The 13,185-nt window shown below is 36.1% G+C and overlaps 1 protein-coding gene across 1 annotated transcript; it reads right to left on the bottom strand.

Moving 5' to 3' along the window:
* Positions 1 to 9,701: 9,701 nt before the first annotated feature.
* Positions 9,702 to 13,010, bottom strand: LOC129360533 (copper transport protein ATOX1-like). Its single transcript, XM_055030836.1, has 4 exons — positions 12,867 to 13,010; positions 12,169 to 12,244; positions 10,665 to 10,815; positions 9,702 to 10,476 (listed from the first exon to the last, which is right to left on the bottom strand). The coding sequence occupies exons 1-3, from the start codon at positions 12,870 to 12,872 to the stop codon at positions 10,691 to 10,693; spliced, it is 207 nt and encodes a 68-aa protein (XP_054886811.1). The 5' UTR covers positions 12,873 to 13,010; the 3' UTR covers positions 9,702 to 10,476; positions 10,665 to 10,690.
* Positions 13,011 to 13,185: the final 175 nt, after the last annotated feature.

Here is a 13,185-nt window from a genome sequence, read left to right on the forward strand (position 1 = left end):
CAAGCTGATCAAAGCTGATACCCTGATGGAAGGAGTTAAATACTGGGGCGACTTGGTATAAAGTTTCCCAAAGTTTTAAAAGCAAAACTTTAATGACAAGGTTAGAATACTCCAGTCAAGATTCAGACCTTAATTAAATTGAGAATCAGTGGTGAGACTTAAACACTGTTTTTCACAGATGTCCGTCATGGAGAGAATTTGAAATGAACAAAAAGACATAGAAAGCATAGAAAGATGGCACTTCTCTCTAAATTGTCCGTTGGCATGAATGTGTGCGTGCGTACTTGTGTGTCTCTGTGATGGGCTCTCCAGTTAGAACCCTTTCTCTTGTCAAAAAACACAATGGAGATCTGCACCAGCAACCCTTCAAAGAAAATTGGGCTTAGAAAATGGAAGAACAATATACAACTCTTCTATGTTTTAGCTATAAAGGTGCCAAAAAACACAATTTGTAACATTTTTATGGAATACAAAAATAAATATAAATGCATAATTTTTGCAAGTAATTTCTAAAAGTAATGATTTTACTGTTTTACTTCTTTTAAGGCTACAAATGCATGTTTTTTCTTTGTTTCATAAAAATATTAGATATTCAGTTCAAAAGTAGGTTGCATAAAATCAATTATTTAAAAATCCATTTCTTAAAGATACTTAAAACATTTAAGTTATCTTCTTTGAAGGTTTGTGTGGGTTCTGCAGATGTAGACAATTTTCATTTTGAGGCACACAGGGTAAAAATGGCAGTAAAAGATTGTAAAGACAGCTGACCTCTGAACTAAGAACACCAGAGAATTGCTGTGCACAACCTTGACACATCCATTCTTCCTCTTTTATCAATATTAACTAGATCTGCTGTTTTTATAAAATGCCTTGAATTGACAGTTGTTGTGAGTCGTGTTACTTAAATGATCTAAGTTGAAATTGTCATCAAGAAGGTAAAGCCATGATGTTAATAAGAGGGGAATAATAGACAAACATGCACTGAGGAATGTGTGGAAAGTGTGCATTGTTTGTTGAAGCTGTTTAAGTTCTAGTGGGTGGCATGATTCGTAAATGACAATCCATGTTTTTTTTTTATTCTCTTTTGTTTCGTACAGCTCAGTGGGGTCCTCATCCTGTGGGGAGGGGGAGTGAGAAAGCTTTGCATTGGTCTAATTTCAAGACACTCTTGGGACGCTGGCACATTTTCTACATGTCTGTATTTCCACTCTGAGGGGTGAGAGGTCCAATCCTAATTACTTACACAAGATGAGTCATGAAGCTTTTCCATTGAGTTTTCCATAAGCATTAACATTTTCACTCTGACTCAGAAATATCACTATGAACATTCATAGAACCTGTTTTCGTAAAAACAAGATGGAAGAGCTAGCTGAACTGTGAATGTTGCTTCTTTCTTTAAAGATCTTCCTTTAATTTAATAATCCTCACATCTTTCAATTGATTGTCAACACTGTTCACTCTTACTGCACATAACAGTGGGACAAATGTTATCATGTCTCTGCTTTCCAGTCAGCCCAAAATAAAATCAGCTGTTCCTCAACACACCACTGTGCATTTTTTACTTCTATGGTTCTTTGTTGTTTCTTTGTTCAGTTGACCAGTTGTTTTTTTATGCCAGCTTTTGACCAGACCACAGAGAATGCCACAAATCATGCAGAAAAACCTACAGTTGGTGCTGTGGGACCAATTTTTCTTTGGAAACACACAACACCGGTTCTAAAACACATCCAGGAAACTATCTGTGTTGGTGCAAAAGTCCTACCAATGCACTTATGCTTTGGGCCAGTTCAGCTAAATGACCACCTTAGCATGTGATCACATTCTACAGAAGCTTGGTACTAAACCCTTCATTTAATTCAGATGTGTTGAACAAAACTTCAGCTTTGTTTACCTCTAATAGCTCTTCACAAACACATTAGATTAGCCATCCAGAAAAGCTTTAGGAATGCATGCAGATTGTGCTGTTCCATTGCATTGCAGAACAATGCATGAAAAGATATGCTCTTGAAAGTGCAGTCCCACTCTAATATTTCTTCTGCTCTTTTTTGCCAGAAGGATAAATAAACCTTGCAGACTTGTTGCTGACAAAGTCTGGATCCTTTTCCTCTTTGCTCTAGTTCTTCACAGGAAGACCTGGATTACTGATCCACAATCCATGTTTCCAAGAAGACTTCCCAGCCTAAAAAGTGCCTGAAATCTTTGTAAGCATTTTTATGAACAGTAAAGTTTAGGTTTGCATTGTGGAATACGACACATTTAGTTCTGAGTAAAAATTCCCAGTCAAAAACACAGTGATTCTGTTTCAGCCCATCTGGGATCATAAAATGCTTAAAATTCTGTCACTTTCTAATTTTGCATTACAAACCTAAATGTTTCTGTTTCAAAGCCTCTGAAGGCTTATATTTACAGGAATTACATGACTCAGTGAAGTTTTTTAGCCCTCTGGGGAGTTATTATTAAACTCACCATTTATGGAAAAATTAGTTCTCCACATCTAAGTTACGTTAGCTTAAGTTATTTTATTAAATTAATGTTCAAACACCTGCCTGAAAAGGACAGCCAAACATTTCCCCTGACTCTCACTCTCAGCTTAGGGTTTTTATTTGTTTTCATTTCCTCTGTTGGAGTTTTGTGGGCTGCTCCTGTCTGTTCCCACAGACCAGACAGACCAGTGCAGATGTGAAGAACAGCTGCAGGATCAGGAAGTAGGACGAAGGGAAGAAGTGAGGGAGGGGGTGAAAGCTGCAATGCAACGTGGCGTTTTTCCATTCTGCTTGGAAATCCAGCTGCTGATGGAGAGGAGGTGTTGTTAGAACAAGACTCTCTCTTCTCTCCTCCCATCTGTTCTGATTTCCTTTTATTCTCCCTTCTCTCCTCTCACACCCTGCTCCCTTTGCCATCTCCTCACTCTCTCATGTAAACGTGGCAACTACGCTTGACTGCTTAACAAGATATTTAGCAAAAAGCTGCAATCACGCTTTATTTTTGCCTGCTGCTGTTTGATTGTCAAAGTGCAGCTCAGCAGTTTGAAGCCTGTTCAGATCCTAAAGTCACTAAGATTAGAGATGCAATGTGGCAGAAGTCAGCTCAGGCAACTGGATTAAGAACAATTCGGCTGTCCAAGAAAATCCTTCGCCACATCAGTGAGTTTGAAGTGAAAATGAATTGGAGAAAAATGAAGACCAGATGAAGCTGGAAGATCATACTGAGAACATCATCTGAAAATGTGTGATGTTTTTTTCTTAATTTGTTGTCTTTGCCACCCAGATCCAGATGTTGACTGGCTGATTGATTTCAGTTTCTAAGAACGAGAAAGTCTGGAGGATGGAAGCACAATGCCACGTTTTATGAAAATCAAGTCGTTTTTTTTTATTTAAGCTTGACTTTTCTATAAACTAAAAAGAATATTAATTGATTAAATTGATTTATGTGTCCAAACAGTGTGTGTGATGCTAAGATAAAGCATATTTTCAGTCTGTGATTGACACATCAACTAATGTTTGCAGCTGCCTTGCATTTTATTCTGAAATTCATCCTTTAAGCCATCAAGCCTTTCTTTTTGCCTCCACACTATTTCTGATGTTGTTATGTCCAAACTTTTAGTTTATGTGGTGTTTCATCCAAAGCTCTTGTAATCTATAAAGACTTGAAGACTAAAATCTGGCATTTTTCTGTAGTTTGCACAGCAGCTTCATATTTGGACACTGTGCAAATAGGACTGTGCTTATTTGTTACTTGTTTGAAATCTAACAGTCTGGTGGTCCAAAACATTGAGAAAATGTATTCAGTGTCAGATGTTCTTGCCTATATGCATTTTTTGCTACTACAATCCAGAACACAAACATTTTGTGGTTTTGATGATGTGAAGCATGCTGACCAGTTCTTTTAGCCACACCCTATGATCTAACTGCGCCTCTGAGGATGTTTCTGGAAATCTGACTGTAGGCGTCCCTTACAAATCCTGAAAATCTGTGGTGGACTCCCCAGCATCGAGCTGTTGTAGAGTCCTCTGTGTTGGTGTAATTACAGCCTGAAACCTTCCATCAGGTGACAGACTGTTTTCAGGAATGTCTGAATCCCAGACCTCCTTTGAAAACACGCTACTGCGTTTTACCTTCACAGTGTCTCAACTTAATTCAGGTGTAAAATAAAGAACTTTATAGAATTTTTACAAACTTCTTACTGGATGGTAAATATGTCTAATTGCTTAAAATCATAAAGATTTTTTTCTAAAGCTGCTTCATTTTTGAGGTTTCTATGTTAAAATCATTTTTAGTTTGTTTTCATGCAACTGATCTGAGGCACTGAGAAGCAAACTTGTTATTTACACCTCAAGGAATGTTCCTATGAGCAAAAATACTCAGAACATTAACATATGACTTTATTTTTGTGTGTGTTTGTTTAGCAAGAGTAGCAGGAAGAGAAATAGAAGAGGCAGGCTCAGCGTGACTGAAGACAAAACATCTATTAAACAGAAAAGGGCTGTCGCTCTGTTTAGTACCAAACCATTCTCGGAGCCAGTGGGTCTGAAGAGAGGTTAAAAATACCTTTGAAGTTGTTTGCTGTGTTTAAATTCTTGCTTTGTTCTACAATTTTAACATTTATGCTGAGGAGAAAAAAATTAAAAGCATATGTCCAGAATCCTCCTGCATTTTTAAAATAAAAGTAAATTTTCACATTCTTGTTTGATTATGAATGTTTTTAGTCTCTTTTATTTTTGTATTCATGTAATGATTTGGTTATTACCAGGTTGTGAACTACCAAAATTTCACCTCAGACATAACACACAGCAGCTTAGATATCGACATTATTTGTTACGCAAAGCTTGCTTTCATGATGTTTTCAAGCAGTTCTTAAATGTTGTCATCGACACATAACTCTGTCACAGGTTATCTGAAACCACTGCTTTTAATTCAGTGATGTTGCTTCTTCTTTTAAAAAAAACAACAACATGATGTTTCTTCTCTGGTGACGTACTGTAAGCCAAGTGAGATGAACAAATTCTAAGGATTTTTTTGTTGTTCATGATCGGTAGATGGTTGTTGTAGGACCCAAATGAGGGACACGGAGCCGGCCAGTGAATATGAAGATTTAATAACAGAATATGGAACAATAAACTCAAAAATCAAAGAATGAACTCAAGACACCAAAACAGCTCAACAACCTGGGATCCCACCAGTTCCTTGCAATTTAGATTCTTTAAGCATATTTCTTTAAATCTGACTGTAAGTGTCCCTTACAAATCCTGAAAATCAAAAACAAAATAACTTCATGTAATGACAATTATCTCAGATCTTGATAGTTGATGAAAATGTATAAAAATTGCAGAAAAAAATCCCACTTCTCTATTGGTCCAGGTCCAACACAACATCTAAGCTACAGTCAAAAAACGTTTACATAAAACAGAATAAAACAAGATTTTTGTCTCTTTTCTGGCGAATTCATCAAACTGTAACTGAACTTTCCACGTTCACCTTGTTTACAGTGATTTGCCAAAAGATAAACATCCTTTGAAGAGTAGAAAATCATGTTCGTTTTTGAAACATTGTGGGTGGTCCATTGCCTAAACATTTCATGAAGAACCCAAAAGCAGGCTGAAGGACATGAATTAGGTCAGAAACAAGCAAGTAGAAAAAAGATCTGTTAGGTAATTAAAAAAAATTACAACTGGAAGCCAATGATTGTATAGGCAGACCCCAAAACAAAATCTGAAGTATAACAGAATAAATAAAACAAAGCACAGCTGCAAAACCAAGAAAACCCCTTAAACTCTCAAAATAGAGGAACTTTAAATGTGTTCATTAAACATTTTGCTGCTGATGATGTAGCTGTTAGTATCAGTGTCCTCTTCTCTGCTCTCATGAATGATTCCAGATTAAGAAAAGGTTTTTATCTTTGGAATGCAAATCAAAGGAATCTCTGCATCTGAAACAGGTCAAAACAAGACAGCTGCATGAAGCAGTAAAAAAGGAAGGAAAGAGATAAGAAAAAATGCCCTGTGGTATTGTGATGTTTTTAGGATTCCCTCAGCATTGTGCAGATTCTCATCAACAAAACTTTACCTGCAATTCCTTCAGCATTCAGTCACATTCTACAGAAAACCTTTTGAAAACCTAATTCTTTGATTCAGGTGTGTCAGACAACAATGACTTTTCCTTATTTACGTCAGGTCTGAGTACCAAAATTATTTATTTTTGCTAAATGGCAGAAGAATGAAGAAGACACAATAGGCTGGACACAATGCACATTAAAGTCTGACAATACTCCATTTATAACAGTTTATGGTGAAAACATAAACAATAAGTTTACAAAAACAAAATAACTTCATGTAATGACAAAGTATTTTCAAAACTCTCACCTTATGAACTAAAGAGAAGGAGAAAAGGTGGTAGTTCCACGGATAAGAAGTAAATATTAACCATAAAGAATTTCTTTCATCAAGCACATGACGATTAAGTTCCACCAAACAGTGAGGAAATCTACAGCTGAGACTCCCTTCAAGACGTAAAGCCGCAGAGTCGACTGAGTGTTTGCTCTTGTCCATCAAGCTGCACGTTTTGCTGACTGGCTGTAACTTTCTTGTGAAGAGTGAGTTGGTTTTGGCACGCAGGGCAGGATGTGACAGCTGTAACTGCACCCTGAGCCACCTTTTCTCAACCTTTCAGATACATATGCAGTCATATATTATGATGTAATCTTATACCACTGGTCAACTGAGGATTATGTACTAAATACAAAAATACCAGCATTAGAACAGGTACAGTGCATTGCAAAAGTGTAACTACCCCTTAATCATAACACAACCTATGAGCAAAGCTACCATGGTGTAGACCTGCATTTCCAGTAACCATAAACTTACACAAACTGAAATTATGAAAATAAATTTGCTTAGTGGAAACACAGCAAACTCCCATTTTTCAATAAAAAGTTTTTGCACTAGGATAAGGGGGTTTTCCAGCAATGTCAAAATATATGTATTTCTCAATGGAAACATTTATTTTGCCTCACACGAGTCCTGTGACCAACAGCCGGATGTTACTACTGACAAAAAAGATGAAGACAGCAAGAAGTAGTAGTATGTTTTTTTTTTTTTTTTTTTTTTATATGCAGCTGTGTCTAGCAGACTCTCACAACCTTTTATCAAAAGGTTGTGTGTCATTTGAAAGTGTTAAATTCATAGTAAAATCACTGAAAAAAGGAGAGATTTTTCTCTATTTTTTGCACGGTCTTTAAATTGTAGTCTGCCTATGGTTTTAGCAATCAGAGCAGATGAAGTGAGCAAAGTCATTCAGTGTGTGTTGGCCACGTTTCCAAATATTGAATTAACACTAAATGCCTTCTTGTTTGGCTCAGCACTTCAAAGTGACAAACTGACGCATTAAATACGTCACTGACAAACTTTGGCGATTCTTTAGCGATTTTTCCTCTGCTGAAGTTTCAAAATTCAACAAAGTCCATGCCATTTTTTGTACTCAAAATATCAGTTTTTAAACTCTTTATTCCTGTTTGAAAAATTAAAAGCTGTGTGACGTGAATTGAAGCTTTTCTCTGTTCTGTTTTTGAACCTCTTGCTCAAGATTGAGAGGAATTTACCTTTCAGTGATGTCAAGAAAATTCATACATTTAAGCTGAAGGTACAGCTTCTCCCTGTGAAATCAGAAGCCAGCACAGGCATTACAATGACACCACATTTGTGTGCGTAATAGAGTAAGATGAGGAACCCAGTGACGAGCTGACAACCTTATCTGTGGAGTTTGTGTTGTACACAATGAAGCTCTGTTCTCCTCAGTAGGTGGTTCAGATTGAGGCCAGCCAGGGACTCTTCATCCAATGCAGCCTCTACAACATGTTCAACATATTTCCACAAAGGCTGAGCAAGCATCAATTATACAGGATTATCTGTTTAGACGTCAGACCTCAGTAAAACATTTTGCATTTACTTTAAACAGTAGATGGCCTGTTCAAATTATCATTCATTTTTTATACAATTTCACAATGGCTGTCGTACGTCATCAGGCTCTTCTTCAGCAACAAAATAAAATTACCTGGAAGTGAAACAGCATGCAGGATCAATTCAGTATTTAAAATCACCTAAAAATAATGGTTCAAAAAGCATTTAAAGGGTTATCTTTATGTTTTGCTCCAGTGATGAGACATCTCAGAATAAAGTGGCAAACTGAACTGTGGCAGGCCTGGGACCTCAAGATGCCATAAGAACAGAAGTGCAGCATGGACTTTATTTATTAATTTCAACATTAATTGCGTGAAATACTTACAAGATGTGCTTGGTATTGACTCGAGCAGTTTAAATGTCTTGCACACTAAATATCCAGTGCCTTTCAAAAGCCAACCAAACTAAAGTCCCCCACTTCCATCCTTGAATTTTTCACACTTTTCCACATCACAACCATAAACTTAAATGAACCTCATAGAAACCTCTGAACGAGGTCCTGATAAGCAATAGTAAGGCTTTCAATGAAAGAAACCAGTTAAAATAGTGAAAAAGAAGGAATTTCACCTCTACCATGTGCACACATGAAGAAATAAAACACACAAAAAATAAATTTTATTGCTTTTTTTAGGTTACACCCTCTAATCTGTTCTTTTCCTTGGCTGTCTGTGCAGACAGCTTGGTCATATATTTAAATAGCAGAACCAGGCAGTGCTGCACTTTATTTGGACTTCTGTTGAATTCTTTATTAATGCCGATGTTGTCTTTTTGTTGTTTTATAAGGCCTGGATCTGAATTTGATTGCCCCATTCGACATCATGGTTAGATCTTCTATACATCATTTAATGATGAGTGGCTCCCACTGAAAAAGGTGCTGTTCAAATTTTTCTATGTGATAAAATATTTCAAGCTTTGTAGTGGGAGCTAAACTATTGTCTGGTTTATTTTTTAAATTTAGGACACTGTATCTCCCACATATAAACTTCCGTATTAATGTGATATATTCAGACATTAGCTTAGAGGTGTTAAATAATGCAGCTTATCTTGGAAGAATCAAGTTGATAACATGTTTTACAGGATTTTACCTCAGACATGTTTTATGAATTTGGCAAACTGCTGGATTGATTTATATGGAAAACTGGTTTAAAAAAATCCCTCTGCAACCAATTTCAGTCCACTTCAGAAAAACTCAAAACATCTTAAGTGTGAGGCATTCTTTCATTAAAACATTTCTCACACGCATATTTGTCCCGCAGCGCCTCCTGGTGGTTGAAATGTGGATTCAAGCTGACACATTAGACGTCTCCTAAAGGTTGAGCTGGTTAGTAGAAGTTGAAGTTCAGCTCATGTAGAAATATGACCATCATCAGCAGCCAATAAATGCAAATTGAGATGAATAACTAATTCACTGGCTTCTGAGTTTAGTCGCATTGAACCTTTATCTCTAATAACTGCATTTACCTATTTCCTCTTTTTTGTATTCACATTGCGACCAACAGTGACTAACACAATCCACAAAAAGTGGATCTAGTTTGTAGCCTTGTGGTCTTGTTGCTCATTTCACAACATTTTAACAAGAAACATGACACCTAAGTATGGTCAGTGCAAACATAATTTAAAAAAATGATCAAATTAAAACAAGACAAACTGGATGTGAATGGTAAAATGTCTGTCCTGAAAAAGCCTAAGACACCTGCGTTCACTCCAAGAGTAGTGGTTAGCATAGATCTAATAAAATATGGGCAGAGGCTTGACACATAATTGATTTTATTTCCATTGTGCATGAATAAGACATTCTGAAAATCAAATTTATTTGTCTCCCACTTCAGAAGTGGTAACATAAACACAGATACAAAGATGCCTGTTAGCGAATCTACATAACTATAATTTATACGATGCCTGATGATTTGTAGTGTAAAAAAGTGGAAGTCCTTAAATGGCAAAAACATGGTTATCGTTCCTCTCCAATTACAACTATAGATATTATCCACGAAGCGGTGTCGGATAACATTTGCTGTCAATAATACTGAGTCAATGTAAAAGCAAAAGGACCAACAGTTCATTTTATTTGAAACGGATACAGGGAATGTTCTTGAACTGCTCTGAAGGAAGACTATCCGGATCATTTTGCAAGTTTAAGAGGATGTTCACCACAAACAGCAACAGACATTCTTTAAGCTTCAACTGAAAGTCCTCTAAACTGCAAAGCAGAAATTATAGCAAATTGGACAAAGAACCGGATTTCAAATACTAAATTTTATACCACCACAAAAAAATAATCTATCAATCCAGGATAGAAATTAGAAGTTTTTTTTTTCTTTTTTCCAAACCTAAATGCATGACGACATCCTCCACTAAGAGCTATTTGTAAATTGTCATCTTGAAACGAGGGGGCTCAATCTGAGGGAGTTTGCCTCCCAGGTCTTTTCAAAACACGTGGGTTGATGAGGCGCGGCACTTTTGGGGTCTCCTGGTAATAGATTTCAAGTGTAGCTTAAGTCTTGATTTTATAGCAGCAGGGTTTTCTAAAACAAAACATAATGTAACATTTCACTTGTAAGTAATATTACAGTTTAAACAGTTTCAGAAACATTAAATGTATGCAGATTTTTTGCAGACTATGTTTTAATCCACAAAGCCATCAAGAAAAAGCTAACGGTCTATACAGCAATCATTAACATGGACTTTAACTCTATTGTCAGCATAGTGTCACCTGTTAAACATATGAAGCAGACTCCTTCATTTAGTGCCATTGTACTTGACTTCCTTTCCACATTTCTTCAGCGTCTCCATGAGAACATCCACATCCTTGTCTGACTCGATCCAAACCAGCTTCTTGGGCAGGTCGATCTCAAACTTCACATCTGAGAGGCGAAAACAGAAGTAGAAACCTTGTTCAATCAACTGACTGGAAACAAACAGATATTCCTCTTTATATCTGCTTCTCTTTCTAATATGAATGAAAGATTTTTCAGCTCTCTTTGACCTGACTGTGAAGGAGGATTTGAAGAATAGATTTTCTTTATCTTGTTGAAAAATCGAAGCTTAAGAATGTGGGACTAGAACAAAATTGAAAACGGGAACTGAAATTTGGCTTCAAAACAATTTAATGACCAAGTCAAATAAAAGTGAAACAAACAAGCTGTTCAGCATCAGGTGACCGAGCGGCTGAGTCAACACTCGGAGCAAAGAAGTCACGAGTGGAAGCAATACAAGCTCCTGTAAGCATTTCTTGATCGGTTAAGGACCCATTTGCATTGATATGAATTACCTTCTCACAACTCAAATTAGGACTTGTTTGCACAGAACTGTAAGTTTGTCATAAAACTAAATATAATTCAACATATTGACATATGATGCTTTTAAAATGTACTTTACCAGGGTAATGCCTGAATTTACCAAATGTGGCACAAAAAAATAGTTTTGCTATTCTAAGAATTATTCACAACAATGGATGTTTTACCATTTTATTGCTTTTACAAATCTGTCATGATCAGTAAAATATGGCTTTTATGACAAAAAAATTCTTACAAAAAAAAATCCAGTGTAATGACAAAGTGAAAATTAATTTGTACAAAATAAATAAGAAAATATAAGTTACATAGAGTAAAAGGGGAACAACTTTCAATGAATCTTTAATATTGCTATGAAGGAACTTTGGCACAATCTGGTCTGCAGAATCATTCTTAATCGGAGAGTTTTCAAGCATGAATGGCTTGTGATTAATGCTACAATGTTTAATTAAGATTTAAGTCCAGACTTTGATTAGGCCACTCGAAAACTACAATGGCTTTCATCCATTCTGAAGGGGGCATTTCACTGTGTTTTGGAACATTGTCATCCTGCATAACCATTGTAATTATATTTTCACATAAAGTCAATCATAGAACATATCCCTAAAACTTTCCTCTCTAAAGTGTTAGGGACTTTAGAGATGTCTGTTTAGATGTACTGCTTTGTCATTTCTCTGTCTTTTTTTGTCTCTTCTTCGATTGTAACCAGTTATGTGTCATTTTATATTATCAGGTTTTTTTTTTCCTTTTCATCTCCTGTAAAACATAAACCTCTTTCACAGCATTTTTAACATTGATATTATTTGTAAACATGTGTGTTTTGTGCAGTGAATGAGTACCAAAAAACAATCAGCTATGCCAGTGCTTCCAGTGAAACCAGAAATGCAAGTGGAACAGAAGATGAAAGAGACGTCACAGTTTTACCTCCAAGCTTGTTGAGGATTCTAGTAACAGCTCCAGAGCACCCTTCACAGGTCATCGCCACCTCAAACTCATGCTTCTGTGAGACAGAGAATTTATTTAGCTGTAAATTTAGAATTTCATGATGAATAGAAAACTTCTGCAACGGTCTGAGATAAATATTCTAAAATGATTGAAATGTAGCAATTTTCAGCAAGAGGGTAAGAAAATTTCTTTTGAAGTACAACTGAATTTCTGGATTATATTGACTCTTTGATATTGTTCTAATTTGTTGAGAAGTACACTTGTGGTTCTTTAAAAACAGGTTAATGATTAATTGAAAGTCTGGTGTGGAAGTTAAAGTAAAAAAAAAGTTACCATTGTGGCTAATATGTGCATTTTATTTTAGAAGAAAGAAAAGCAAAACTGATCTGACGTCAAAATCGGACATTCCTGAAGCAAATGTTTTCAAGCATACTGGTCCCTCCAGACATGAAAATATTTACAGCAAAATCCAAAAATTCCTAGTCGTTATAACAGCTCTGATGACGGCAAATTCTTATAATTTATGCTAAACGAACTGGCTTTTTAATGGTTGTTACATAACCCGTGACTAATAAACGGTCCAGCTGCGGGAAGTATTAGTTTGTTGAAAACATTTGGCACATACTAAAGCTAAAACACATCCAGGAACAAGCTGAAATTACTTAAAAATAACTCACAGTCATATTGTCAGTGATGTGTCGCACTTAGCGAGCTGACCAACTCCGGGATTTTGATTTTTATCAACTTGGAAATGTCGCCAAATACTACAGAAACCTAACAAACGGAGGCTACCTGCCTGATTGACCACTTAAAAGCTAAGGATAGCAGCATAACAGGATATCCGGTTTTGAAAGGGTGTAAAGTAATAAAAGACAATGTACTGCGAAAGATTTTGGTTTGCTTATAAAAAAAAATAAATGTTTATTGGTATAATACGAGTTGGCATATGAAGTTCAAGCAAAACATCCTAAATTAAATAAAACAACATCACGTAAA

The sequence above is a fragment of the Poeciliopsis prolifica genome, unplaced genomic scaffold, assembly GCF_027474105.1.
Source record: "Poeciliopsis prolifica strain line A6 unplaced genomic scaffold, Auburn_PproV2 SCAFFOLD006, whole genome shotgun sequence".
Classification (NCBI taxonomy): domain Eukaryota; kingdom Metazoa; phylum Chordata; class Actinopteri; order Cyprinodontiformes; family Poeciliidae; genus Poeciliopsis; species Poeciliopsis prolifica.

Coding starts and splice junctions, on each gene's coding strand:
- LOC129360533 (XM_055030836.1), bottom strand. Junction 10,816..12,168: donor AATCCTCAACAAGCTTGGAG/GTAAAACTGTGA, acceptor TTCGCCTCTCAG/ATGTGAAGTTTGAGATCGAC.